This window comes from Thermobia domestica, chromosome 9 (assembly GCF_964235325.1).
Source record: "Thermobia domestica chromosome 9, izTheDome1.hap1.1, whole genome shotgun sequence".
NCBI lineage: Eukaryota > Metazoa > Arthropoda > Insecta > Zygentoma > Lepismatidae > Thermobia > Thermobia domestica.
In genome coordinates, this window is record NC_137462.1 from 127,003,178 (window position 1) to 127,018,301 (window position 15,124).

A 15,124-nucleotide genomic window follows, 5' to 3' on the forward strand; every position below is an offset into this window, starting at 1 on the left:
TTGAATTTACTTTCAGTGTCCCTTGAGTTTCATATAGTAGGCTATTTCAGCCTCTTCGAAATTAAATAGTCATGATCCGCCATTATTTTGTTACAAATATATCTGTTGGCCGTCTGCAATCTTACCAATATACTTATGTATGTTTGCCATGTACATAATTGTTCTGTAATAATGCTTAATTGTAGATTCCTGTATAAAGTATAAATACATCTAACGGGTTTATGAGAAGGTGGGTGTACATGAGATGATGTGCATGAAAATAGTGCGTTAATAGTAACGTAGTTATTATTATTATTTTAAAGCATCGCTTGCTACCTGTAATACCGGCCGTATTTTTATATGAAATCATTATTTTTCATTTTGCTTATAATATTAGTGACATAGAAGTGTATTACTACACCAATTGAGCATCTTCATTAAAGCACATGCATTTGTTAAACATTTATACTGTAAAAAAAAAGAGAGAGATAAAAGAAACTTACCATTAAGATCATTCAGTAAATATTTCAATACAAAATGTCGCAACATTAAGTACAATAGTTAGACCTATATAATTGTATTAATAGGAATAAATAGGATCTAACTTGTCAGAATCAAATACTACATAAGCGATTTAACCATACTTTTACTGTATGGTTAATCTATCGATCCCTCCTGCTGCCTAAACAACAATTATATTAGTCTACCGACTATCCGGCCGAGTGTGGAGGAAGGGTGGGCCGGACAAGAGTAAAGCCGGATTGGACTTAGTTCTATAATTACTGTATCTGTAATATTCGGTAGATTATCGGTGCACGGATTTTCTCTAACTTTTTTTATTATAAAAGTTTCTAAACAATTTCTACACTAGATTACAAATAAGTATTCTCTAATAGTTCTTTTCTCTATAAGTTGGATATTCTGCTCATAGCAGTTTGGAGGTTTAGGATTTATTGGTTAAGAACGACACTGCTCGTTGCAGTTGGGTCTAAAGGAACCTCTTGCCCGATGCAACGTAGAGGTAGGGTAGTATCTCCTGCCCGTAGCAGCGCGGAGATGGGTGAGGATGACAATACCTCTTCTCTTGCCCGATGCAGCACAGAGGTAGGGTTGTAGCCGCTGCTCAATGCAGCGCAGAGATGGGTGAGAATACCCCTTGCCCGATGCAGCACAGAAATAAAGATAGAGGAGTCTTTTCCGTCCCGTGGCAGCTTGGAGAGATAGATAGGATGTGGCCAGTTGATAACTAATGTCTTCTGCCTCGAAGTGCCCATTTTTTGACACTTTTTGGAGGCGGAACCTATGAAGGAATTCTTGTTCCATCAGAGATGACACCTGTCGGCTGCTTGGTGTTGCTTGTGCCGAAGCACATGATGTTGTTTCCTAGTATGAGGGGATATTATATTACTCACTTCTATTACATTACCCACTCATACCATTAAAAATATACTTTGTATACCAAGACCCGCGTTCTTACTCATATTTCTTGACCTCTTGCTATAGGCCTATACTTTATAAATGTTCGTTTAAACTGCACTGTATGTTTTTAAAAAGTACAGAAAGTCCAACAATAAGAATATTGTATATACATACACATATTAAGATAAATTTTATAATGACTAACTTAATTGCAGGAAACAAAATTATTACAGTGTACATATATTCAATTATATATTTAAAAAAAAACTTTAATGTAAAACGTAGACTTAAGTTTTAAACAAATTATTTAAACTTGTTTCACCGTTTTTTGATAAATGATAACACAAATGTGAAAGGCCAGGCCTAAAAGACTAAAAATTATATATTTTTTAGTTTCTAAAAGACTCCTTGATACATCATTAACTTTCTTTGGCAAATTACAGAGGGACCTTCAATAAAAGGTTGAGAAAAAGACTCATAAAATCCTTCGTGTGGAGTATTGTGCTGTATAAGACAGAAACATAGACATTAGGCAAAAAGTGTGACAGACGACTGGAAGCTTTCGAAATGTGGGTGTGGAGAAGAATGGAGATAATTAGAAAGGTGAGTGAAAAGTGAATAAGAGGGTGTTAGAAATGGTGTGGGAGAAAATAACAATTTTAGGTATTATTAAGAAGAGGAAGATAAATTGATTGGGACATTGGGTAAGAAGGAACTGTATCATGAGGGACGTGCTCCTAGAGGGTATGGTGGCAGAAAAGAGAGGGAGAGGGCGAAGGAGACTACAATTAATGCACAATATCAAAACAGAAAAATCGTACGTAAAGACGAAGAGGTTAATCGAAGACCGTGGACCATGAAAGCTTCTCAGTTTCGGCAAGTGACCTGCCAATAATGGCAGAATACCTATGCTGATAATGATAATTTATGAAGCCGAGTAGATCATTCAAAAAATTATTCCTCATTTTATTACTGATTTTTTCTCTGTTTTGGAACTAGGCTGAATAGTACGAAGGTCGGATAGTCTCGAGTCGAATAATCGAAAAAGTCTACTGTATTAGTTTTTAAGTACAATTCAGTTTAATATCAGCGAGCATATCGGTGAGAATTGTAGACGGTCAGCAGATAATTTGTAGACAGACATGCTCGTAGTAAAATAATGATCGTCCATAATTACTAATTTAATTTCAGAAATCTGAAATAATGTACAAAAATCAAAGGGGTACTTAAAGCAACTTGTAAATTACTTATACAGTAAAATTAATCGGGAAAGAATTACTTATAAAATTCCCTCAAATCGAAAAATCCCTTTCTGCGAAGATTTGGTAGAATGGGAATTCCTATCCTTCCTAACGATACGATTAGGGAATTAAAAATAATGTCTTAGAAAGTGCTGTAGAGTCATTAGGGAAATCATGAAGGAATCGAATGGTAGATACGTCTATAGAAACATCTATACGTTTATCAATTAAACACGCACTGAATTTACCATGTGCCAAAATATGTCATAATTTTAATAGCTCTAAATCACGTTTCTTCTTTTCTTTCTTTAAAATTTCCTGAATACAATATAAGTAGACCTATTTTAAAGGCTAATTACATCTGTCTTTCTCTGACATTTTCCTTTCATTTAAACGCTTTGAGGTAATTTATCTATACAATCTCTTGTAATATATTAAGTAAAAAATTGTTCTTTTGAAATGCTTCTGAGGGCGTGTCTTTAAAACTTTAATTTAATAGTATTTTTTTACTGTTTTGTAATCCAATTATTTGTTTTCTGGAGTCTTAATTTTTAATAAAAGAATCGATAAAAGTATGATTTTTTTTAAATATGAATGTTTAAAGATGCTTTTTATGAGATAGCATCATTACTGTGTTAAAGAAAAGTATAGAAATTATATGTATTTATCAATTTTTGTATCGAGTGTATATTATACTCTAGGGACATTACGAAAGAGCGATGACATAAAACATTCATATACGACTATTGAGAAACATGGAATTAATTAAATTAGATACACAGAACGAAAAATCAATTAGACAGCATGGCTTGATTGGTCGGTATATTTGTATTTACATTCTTCGTCAACAGCGAGGCTATGAAGGATAGTTCTCCAATTGAAAGTGAAATATAAGCTACTGTATATAGGGCTTTCAATGCTGTCCCACCGGTCGATCCATTACCAGAACGCTAACATAAGACAGAAGGATCGAGATAATTTTTGGGGTGAGAGCTAACTTTTGGGGAGATTCAGATACTCGTAACAGTAACACACACACACAAAGTAATAACAGTGAAGTAATTTTCCTACCAGTGATGCATATACTATTTGTAAATAGATCATGAAAATATGATCACATTTTATATTTTACGATTAAAATATACTGTATTTGATGGGAGAATGTCTTACAGAGGCATGAAGTTCAAATAGTGTGAAACTTTTGTGATTGTTTTCCTCTTGTAAATATTGTGGGTAAGCTTCACGTTTGCAATATGAAATGGATGGTCCTTGATACACTGTAATAAGTTGACGTAGAATTACAACGAATTAGTGACAAACATGTTGTCTTTCCTTCAACGTTAAATTATAAGACGTGATATATGAGCCGTATCAGTTCCATCGAGAATCGAATTTGAGGATCCTGAACCATATGCAAGAATGCTTCCGTGTACCGAAGGGCAGATTAACTTGTAACTCCACCTAAAGTGGACTTTGTGGTAGACAAACACCGTGTATATGATGTTTGCTTGGAGTTTTTGCGTTTCTTCTCGTCTCTCATTCCACCATTTCGCTCATTCTCGTCATCACCGTCTCCATTAGCGTCAGAGCATAATTGTGGGATGTTAAACAAAAAGTGTAATTTATGTGTACGACACAAGTATGTATTACGTATCTAGTAAGTTACTGCACTTGTTATGTCGAATTTACGAGATGTTATTCGTACACAGTAACTTCTTATTTTTGTCTGTTATTGTATACGATTGTTGAGGTGATTATTATGATTTGAATAGCAAAATGAAAACACCAGAAAAATTGATACCTCAATTAGTCCGGTCCGACACTAAAAACTATACATAAAATATAATTTTATAGAGAATAAAAGAGCTAAAATGAAGATGTATTAGTATTAAAGCTTTTAAAATATATTTTTTAATGTTTAAAGTATTTTTTTCTTATAAGACAATTAACTTTGCATCCGTTTGATTAGTTTAATATTTGATTGGTTTATTTGGGATTTAGCGTCCTTTTTCAGAGTAAAGGCTATATGAGACGTGGGCCTAGAGCTTAACGTCAGATCCGAATCACACGATTTTCCACCGGGAATCGAACCCTCGTCTCCTGCCACGAGGGAACATTGGTTTAATGTTTGAACTCCTGTTAAATAGTTTAACATATTCAATTCAAAACAACTTCAGTTATGTACACGACAGCTGCCACACAAATTTAATTAGGTTCAACATAAAGTCTATAATTTATATTTTCTTGCAAAGCTGGGGAGGTATATAAGAAATTCTACATAAAAGCCTCTCACACCTCTGGCAACACTGCCACATGACTAAAGTAACTTGTAACCAACGAAATCGAACTTTGCCATTTGTTCAAATATAACAAACACATAGTAAACGCCTAAATTAGGATATTGAATCAAAAGATTTCCTAAGACATGGATCAGTTTAATCACGAAATGATACGTTTCTATATTAAGCGTTAAAATATTTTAGCGACTTGTATATTGTTAATGAAATATTTTTATTACTACAATGTTTAGAGACAGTATTAAGCCCAACCTACGCGTGAAGCAAATGCAGCTTATGAAAGCAATCTGAGCGTTTGCCGTACCAACCATCACTGAGCAGTCAGATTTTGACATTTATTTTTATGAATATTATTATTTTGGTATTTTCTTTTAAGTTTTCGGGGAGGAGACTTGCATGCAGAATGATTTGCGTGAATAACTATTAAACACATTATTTTGTTACGTGAGATTATATTTTCGACTACCATACGACTATTCAAGGGCGTCAAATTCTCTGTAACTTTGGGGGGCGGGTTGCATTCAGATGTGTGTTTGCACTGAGAAAAAAATTGTAGGTGGCGTACTTAAAAAGATAGATTATATGAATAATGCCTGTAGTTTCTGGACTTAACGTACAGCAGACGTATAACTGAAAACGCATGTTTTATAATACTTTCTGTATAAGTGTTCCATCTATACGTACTTTCCGTATGAAACAATGTCGGCGGTCAGGATCTCACATACAAATGGATGTATATAACATATAGCTGACGAAGGTAACAGAAGTATATGCATGTGATATACGGAAAACTGTTAGATGCCAGACATCCTGCAACGGCATGATGTAACATCCAAGGGCAGTGCCTATGTATCATACGGATAACGTATGCTCCGTACTGATTTCTATAGTAAGCAAGAGGATGCCGCATATTTGTACAATATACCGCTGTCCGGAGAACGGATTTTTCTCAGTGTGGTTGTGGACATGGGTCTTAAAATTGTTCCAAATATTGTATATTCATAAAAATACATATAACAATACATATAAGAATTAAAAATACATATAAAAATTACATAGGGTCTATGCCATAATCATAAAAATGAGCTTTGCCCCCCGAGATAGTGCATAGATTAACGAACATTTGGTTATTTGTTTCAGCAACCAACCGCGTCTCTTCAGAAGAAGCGTATCTGAAAGGGCCCCTTCGATAACATCATACGTATTGTTCCGCCACCACTTATCTGTCGGGATAGAAACGAAAGGCACCTAAAAGGTGCGGGATAACAATACCAAATTTATAGCAATAAAGCACATACTATATGGGGGCGATTCCACCACTAGTCTTAGGCGACTAGAACCATGAGCAAAATTAGACAAGATAATGAATATGAATTTAGTGTAAAAATAGTTTGAAAATAACCAATGCATTTTCATTGAAAATTGGTAGCAATAAGGGCGTTAAGGAATAGAAGGTAAGCAAAGGAATAGCAACTAATTTTGAACAGTCTCACCCTAATTCGAAGTCGTTCCATTCTTCTCCCTCTTACTCATAGGCGATGTTTAGGCGCTGTCCTCGAAGTTCCAGTGACTTGCAGGTTGGGTTGTCCTGATGAAGTCCATGATGAAAACTTGTCCGACAATCAACCATGGCATTGAATGCCGGACCCCAAAGGCAGGGAGACTCCGATGTGTCTCGCGTCGTGGTTGAGATCCAAAGACCAAGATCGTGCTCTCTCAATTGCTTTTGACCTGACTGTCCCTCTGACGTCAGAATGAGATGATGGTGACACCACAGAGTTTCCTGAGCGTGGTCGATTACCCAAAACTGACATTGACCAAGTCCATGTTTCTACATGTCGTCGACTCAACACAAAATTCTCAAACTTGCTCCTGAGATTGCTAACGTTGTCAGGTAAACGAACTAAAAAGAGACTCACCTGAGTCAAAGTACTTACTTCTGTATTTATTACTTCCTTGTTGTAACATCGTGTCGTGGGTAAACGAACGAAACGGACAATGTCTTGTAGTAGCCTGACTATGAGGGGCCAATGAGGTCGAACCAATTGAGAGAAGCAATTGATCTAACAAAGCAAATTAAAAGCGTCGCGTGTGAAACTGTTTGGTAGGCAAAAGGTAATAGGAAGTTGCTACCAGTGTTTATTACAAATTACAAGTACAAAGACTTCCTCAATAACAGAAAAGCAATAGTTGATTAATCTTTCAATGCAAAGTCAGATTGCGAAGTACAACAGAATATTGGTGTTAATAACATCAGGCAGTGAACTCTTGAAGGCTGCTTGGCTTCCATGGATGACTGGTTGAATTTCCACATGAAATAAAGATGTCCTAGCTTGTCCTTACTTCATATCCCGTAACATGGCCTCCCTCCAAAATGTCGAATCGGAAGGAGTCGAATCCTTGGAGAATCCTGACGTTTCGACAGCAAAGATCTGTGGAATCGTAGGAGAAAAAAAAATTAAGATCTTAAGATGGGATAGATGCTGTAAGTAAGATAAACTTCTTACCACTGGACCATAACGAAGAACGTAAGATGAACTGCCAATAATTATCCACACTGCTAAGAGATGGCATAAGCGATGCACTTGCTGGGGATGGGAACACACTTGTAGCACAACCATAACAGCCGATGATGCAACAGTAGTTGTTATCAGGTGAATGTGGTGACAGTGTAGTGAAGAATGTCCCAAGGTAGTAGAATGAAAATGCTGGAGTAGAAAGCAGGATGGTGAGTACACAGTTCGATGAATAAATAAAACAATAACGTACTAACACAGCTTCGTATTATAGCACACACGTAGCAACTAATATTCCAATTATGATGTGGGTGAGACGAGTAGCACGTTACAGTTTTTATTAAGTTGCATTAAGGTATGGTATAAGGAATTACGCTACCAATTGAACATTAAATAAATTACCAATAAATAAAAAATGCAATTTGTAAGTGTAGGATAAAATGAACTAAATATTCTTAAGACACAAAACGAACAAAATTAAAGCGTTGGCTGGAACGAAACCAAAATGGGAAATCTGGAAGAAAAACAAAACTTTGAAATTGTACCAACTGTAAACAAGTAATCTGGGTCATATCCCATGACCTAGATAAAATGTAAACAAACAAACACTTGTGGGTTACGAGCCCACGCAATATGGGTCACTAAACTCAAATAAAGCGTTGTAGGGTCCAAACCACGAACCCAAATAAAACAAGGTACCTGAAAAGAGAACAAATGACAAATGGATAACAAGCTAGCAAAACAGTAGTAGAAACAAAATCTCGAAAAATATCAATTTGAAACCTAAAATGCGAAAAACTGGAGAAAAAATCCTATTTGCTACCAAAAAATGTGGGGGGAATGTAAACTAACCAAAGAATCAAAGCTTGGACAACACAGAAAGGTTTTGAATTTAATTACTTTCTGAAAACGAAATAAGTTTTGTTTCACATTTCCTTGAAACAAAATAGGGCATCGAGGCGGGTTTTGTAGATATCGGCGCCCAACCACTCGCCGATCAAAAGTAATTAAATCCGAAACAAAGGCCGTCACCAAATCTAATTGCAAGGGGCAATATAAATAGTACTTGAGAAAGAACATAAGCAGCAAATATTACACATTATATAGGTCAACAAAATATACAGAAAGTACGAAAATTCATAGGCATAGTAAACACTAATAGGTCAGCTTCATAAACGATAGACTAATCCATTTACACAACAAATTATGTTCCCAAAATAATTACTAAAATTGAAAATTAAATTCTTTAAAATTAACTGAATTAAAATTCCACAAGGCGAAAGTCAAAATTAAATTACTGCCTCAAAATAATAAATTGCATTCAAAGTATTCTTAAGTGAAAAAGCAAACATTTTTCTAATGCATAGTAAATTTACGAAAGACGTTAAAATTTGCAAAAGGCACTAATAAAATTAAATTCAGAATAGCAATTCAAATAGCAACAAAAATAAATAATGCATGAAGAAAGTGCAACCATAAACATGTAGCTTAAATATTAACTGCCAACAGATATCTCTATATCTCACTTATACCACTAAATTGCTTTATATGTCAATTCTGTAACACTTTCACTCAGTTTACATCATTCAACAAAAAGGTTAATATATCATGTCAAAGTAAATATTACCATTTCGAAGTAACATTGAAACTTCGTCAAAAATGAATACCTAGCCAAGTAAAACTATCGTCTATTCTTGAAAAAAAAAAACAGTCTAAATCGGTAAGATTCCAAAATAGGTTAAAAAAGTCGACTATATCGGTAAGATTGCATGCATGCGTATATGTCATAAAATAGTACTTAAAAATTGTCACATTCAGGATTCCTCAGGAAGGTAGCTAGTCTTCCTTACAGAAAATGAAATTCACAGTTAAATATAGGTCAAATCAGTAGGTTTAAAAAAAATGCACATGCTAAATAATTATAACTTAAATATATAGAGATAAGATGGAATATATCTCTCAGGAGGAAAAAAAAAGGTCAAAATCACGAAATAAAATCCATATCTATATATATAGTCTCAAATATCATATACATATATTATCTCATAAATTCGAAACAAACATAGAAATCGAATAATCATAAATGTATACTAGATAAAATAGCTCAAGATGAAACAGGCTATACAAGTTAATTCAAGCTCTCATGTAAATAGAATGGTGCAACACAAATAAAAGAATAATTCATGCAAAGGATAAACAAAATATATATGACCTTAAAATTTAGCAAAACAAATCAAACGAATGGTCCAATACACTGTAAGCAGTCTACTAAAATAAGTAAATCAAATGCATATATTCAAAAATGACGTATACCATTAATCACAACCTGTTATTTATCCAAGCATACATAAAAATTAACCCCAAAACGTAAACTCATTAGGTTACCGTAGCAGACAATCGTCAGAACTACTTGTGTAACATGACATAAAATTCTCTGTGTTCGTGTACTCACTTATATTAATAACTACTCAACTTGTCATACATATTGCACGCTAGCAAAATACGACATGGCACATAACTACACTACTCTTACCATGTCAAGGACGGAACTTCCATCGTCCAAAACAAACGGCGGCATCCTCTGCTCCACCAAAAACGAACCACTCTGGTCCAAAACACAAAACAACTGAAAAAACAACAGCTAGCGACGAACAATATGGGGAGATGCTTGGAGAAATAATAAACAAAAGAACAAAATTCGGGGCATGGTACCCTGAGCATAAAGCATTTCTTAGCGGTCCACCTCGCTCCCCTATAACAACAAAATGGGCGTACTCAAGCTAATGTAAATAAACTCTTATCATATGCCGTAACGAACCCATAAAGACAAACACAAGAAACAACAGACAAGGTTACGTAATGGTATACTAGACTAAATTCGAAATCTCAAAACTCAGATTATCAAAAACAGCGCATCAGAATAACATAAAACGATACTACACCACAGGAAAAAAATTGCCACAATCTTACTCAAAAATTCCAAAAATGGTGTCAGGGATAACCAAAATTGCAGTCAGGAATATGTTTTCTTTTTCAAAATAATACTAATAATAATAACACTACTAACAATAGAAATTACTAAAATAAAAATGTCCGAATTCTAGATTTATATGTTCCTGACTAGAGGAGGTCATATAATACTTCGTACAAGTTAAAATAGTAAAAGGGAAACAAGGAGATATTTAAAATTAACAAAAGAATAATTTTAATTCATCTCAGTCACAAATCTCAATGTTAATTAAAACACATTCTAAAAAGTGTACATTCGCTACAGCATACAGCGCGAAGAAAGCTGACGCATCAAACTCAAAGTCGCAAGAGGAAACTGATAGCAATACTAGCTGAAAATTCCAGAACAAAGTACGGTACTGACCTACGGTAATGTTTACTAGAGTAAACGAACTCCATTCATACAGCGAGATCGTCTTAACTGAATACAAACAATAAAAGAAGAACTAATACCAGAGAGAATAAAACATTATCAACGCTAATAATTGAAAACAAACTGAGCTTTCTCATAACTAACAATAAGTAAACCCAAATAATCAAAATAATCCTATATACAAAACATACAATCGAACTGACAACGCCATAATCGAAACCTACAGTCAAGGGCGGTTGGGAGGGGGTTTAACTAAAGTAAAATTTAATAAAATTTTAGAGGTGGGAGGTAAAATTCTAAACCAACTTCAGTAAACATACTTCAGCAAGAAAAAAAAAATCAGAAGCGTACAAACATCCAATACTACTTCCAGAAGGGTTGGTGGGCGGGGGAAAATTTCCACTACTCATTAAGGCGGGAGGAAAAACAATTTGAAGCAGCGAGAGGACCACAGAGATACCAAAAATCACGGCGCAATCCGCCATGTTCCGCCACCACTTATCTGTCGGGATAGAAACGAAAGGCACCTAAAAGGTGCGGGATAACAATACCAAATTTATAGCAATAAAGCACATACTATATGGGGGCGATTCCACCACTAGTCTTAGGCGACTAGAACCATGAGCAAAATTAGACAAGATAATGAATATGAATTTAGTGTAAAAATAGTTTGAAAATAACCAATGCATTTTCATTGAAAATTGGTAGCAATAAGGGCGTTAAGGAATAGAAGGTAAGCAAAGGAATAGCAACTAATTTTGAACAGTCTCACCCTAATTCGAAGTCGTTCCATTCTTCTCCCTCTTACTCATAGGCGATGTTTAGGCGCTGTCCTCGAAGTTCCAGTGACTTGCAGGTTGGGTTGTCCTGATGAAGTCCATGATGAAAACTTGTCCGACAATCAACCATGGCATTGAATGCCGGACCCCAAAGGCAGGGAGACTCCGATGTGTCTCGCGTCGTGGTTGAGATCCAAAGACCAAGATCGTGCTCTCTCAATTGCTTTTGACCTGACTGTCCCTCTGACGTCAGAATGAGATGATGGTGACACCACAGAGTTTCCTGAGCGTGGTCGATTACCCAAAACTGACATTGACCAAGTCCATGTTTCTACATGTCGTCGACTCAACACAAAATTCTCAAACTTGCTCCTGAGATTGCTAACGTTGTCAGGTAAACGAACTAAAAAGAGACTCACCTGAGTCAAAGTACTTACTTCTGTATTTATTACTTCCTTGTTGTAACATCGTGTCGTGGGTAAACGAACGAAACGGACAATGTCTTGTAGTAGCCTGACTATGAGGGGCCAATGAGGTCGAACCAATTGAGAGAAGCAATTGATCTAACAAAGCAAATTAAAAGCGTCGCGTGTGAAACTGTTTGGTAGGCAAAAGGTAATAGGAAGTTGCTACCAGTGTTTATTACAAATTACAAGTACAAAGACTTCCTCAATAACAGAAAAGCAATAGTTGATTAATCTTTCAATGCAAAGTCAGATTGCGAAGTACAACAGAATATTGGTGTTAATAACATCAGGCAGTGAACTCTTGAAGGCTGCTTGGCTTCCATGGATGACTGGTTGAATTTCCACATGAAATAAAGATGTCCTAGCTTGTCCTTACTTCATATCCCGTAACAGTATGCTAAATATGAAGACTTACTGTACACTAAGAAAAATCCGTTCTCTGCACAGGGTATATTGTACAAATATACGGTATCCTCTTGCTTACTATAGAAATCAGTACGGAGCATACGTTATCCGTATTTACATAGGCACTGCTCTTAGATTTTACATCATGCCGTTGCAGGATGTTGCAGGATGTCTAACAGTTTTCCGTATATCACATGCATATACTTATGTTACGTTCCTCAGCTGTATGTTATATACGTTCATTTGTATGTGAGATCCTGACCGCCTACATTGTTTCATACGGAAAGTACGTATGGACGGAACACTTATACAGAAAGTATTATAAAACATGCGTTTTCAGTTATACGTCTGCTGTACGTTAAGTCCAAAAGCTACAGGAATTACTCATGTAACCTATCTTTTTAAGTACGTCACCTACAATTTTTTTCTCAGTGTATTTACCAACTTATATGAGTAGACTACATCAATAGAAAGTTGAATGCATCTCATTGTTCATTTTTAAATTTTATTTAGAGGCTACAGTGGCTCAGTAGTAGAGCACACCTTTGGTGCATATGGAGTCCTTGATTCGATTCTCGACTAAGTTAATTTGAGGTTGACAACATCGTGTTCGTGGGTTTTCTCGGGGTTTTCCCTCTCTTCCCACATTCTCAATCCACCAATTTTTCCATCGTCATTCATTTGTCTTAATCATAGGCCTAGTTTCCTTTAGCCTAAAGGGCATAATCGTGGGACGGTAAATTAAAAGTAGGCACGAGACAAGATTTGTGGCTGTCTCGTCTCGAAAATGTGCTGTAAAAGTGAAGTCTCGACTCGAAAAATGTATATTTCTCTATTGGAAGAGCCGTGTCTCGACTCGAATTTTGTCAGGAAAATCCTGTCTCGACTCGTCTCGTGCGCATCCCTAATTGAAAGATTTAAATTTTACTCGTACTTACTTACGGCAGTTCGTGTTTGAGCATTCGTGTTGATAGAGGTGAGGACAGATAACCTCGATGTTGACGTCACCATTAAACCTCAATCAACAAATCAATTATTTTTTTCTAATCATCGTATATCGTAAAATAGTTCTTTTTTTTTCATGATTAGTAAACAAATAACATAATAGAAATAAAGTATTGTTTACGATTTTTCTAGTTTTACCTTTAAAGAATAAATGCCATATTTTTTTTTTAAAAAAAAAAGCAGAAAAAAATTGAGGCTTTTAGTTTTCAAAGGGCATTTCTGTAACGGTAAAGGTTGTAACAACCTTGAAATGACCTTAGGAATCCTTAATCATTGAGGTTTCACTAAAATTGATGACTTTTGTGTAACGCATGACCACATCAATTTCAGACTTGATTAGAAAAAATATATATATGCCCTTGCAACTTTTTTTCCCTCATAGCATTATGTAATTTATCTCTCCCACAAACACAAATACTTGTAACACGGTGCACTAAATCTGTCATTTAGTTTTTTTAAAGTTTTTTTTTAAAAAATTGTTTTGATATTTATGATATTGTATAATTAACAAAAAAACTGAATTATGTCAAAACAGTAGTTTTATTTAATTTATAATAGTTAAATTCTTAGTACATTTATGTCAAGTTGTGTACATTATTTATTGCATGGTACTACTAAAATTAACTTTGTTGTGAATGAAAAAAGTGTTTATTTTTCATTCTGTGATAGGTAAGATTTATAGAAAATATTTAACACTTCTGTAAACAATTCTCTTCTTTTGGCCTAGGGAATTTCTTGACGTGAATTCGAATTCATTAGAGGTGTTAATAGTCCAGTCAACGTACGTAAAAAAAAGACACTTTACCTTGAACAAATTGCAATAGAAATGAAACATGCGCCAAAATGATGTTAAGCACATTCTAAGCAAACCTGAAAAAGTCCTCAAATATATTCAGTCTGGGAAGTCGTTAAATCCAATATGGCCGCCGTTGGTGGTCATTTACAGCAGACATAATAACAAACGGAGTAATTATGTGACTTTATAACAAAATTACATGTTCAACATCCTTTATGAAAGTTGTTCACCATTATGTGTCCTTTCGAATGAGGCATTGAACATACCTCCAATATACAGAGTGTCTCAAAAGTCCCTCAACATAGGGTAACTCTGTTATTATCAAAGTTACAACAAAATGTTTGGGGGAAACCGTCTCCAAATATAGACTAATGTTTTGAATCTAAAGTGAAGAATTTTTTTTTTAATCGGACGAGCCGTATGTGCTGTACAATCTTCATGCGTGCAATGTGAAATAAAAATGCAACGTTGCCATTTACCGGGAGATGGATAAATTTTGTAAGAGTACGATGAATAGAGGCATGTTTGAAATGGGGGCTGGCCATCGACCCGTTAGCGTAAAAGATAGTAACTTCATTTACTTATGTTATGGGTTCCGGTAAATTGCAACTTTGCAGTTTCATTTAACATTTTGCGCATAGACTGTATAGCCCAAACGGCTCGTCCGATTTAAGAAAAATCCTCCACTTTAGTTTGAAAACATCATATTTGGAGACGGTTTCTCTTCTTACATTTTGTTGTAACTCTGATAATAACAGAGTTTCCCTATGTCAGGGGTCTTTCGAGGCACCCTGTACTTTATTCACTATGAATACATAGTATGCTCTTTATGATTCTT

General features: G+C 35.1%; 1 protein-coding gene and 1 long non-coding RNA gene across 2 annotated transcripts in view; one reads left to right on the forward strand and one right to left on the reverse strand.

The window, feature by feature from the left end:
- LOC145695002 (uncharacterized) overlaps positions 1 to 7,024 on the reverse strand; it is a 48,119-nt gene extending 41,095 nt beyond the window's left edge. The window contains exon 1 of the mRNA XM_081771829.1: positions 6,430 to 7,024. Within this exon, the coding sequence (XP_081627955.1) occupies positions 6,430 to 6,450 (21 nt within the window). The 5' untranslated portion in view covers positions 6,451 to 7,024. The remainder of the gene's footprint in view (positions 1 to 6,429) is intronic.
- A 363-nt stretch (positions 7,025 to 7,387) lies between these two features.
- Positions 7,388 to 15,124, forward strand: part of LOC145695004 (uncharacterized) — a 261,336-nt gene continuing 253,599 nt past the window's right edge. Inside the window, exon 1 of the long non-coding RNA XR_014133102.1 lies at positions 7,388 to 7,664. This is a non-coding gene — a long non-coding RNA (uncharacterized LOC145695004). The remainder of the gene's footprint in view (positions 7,665 to 15,124) is intronic.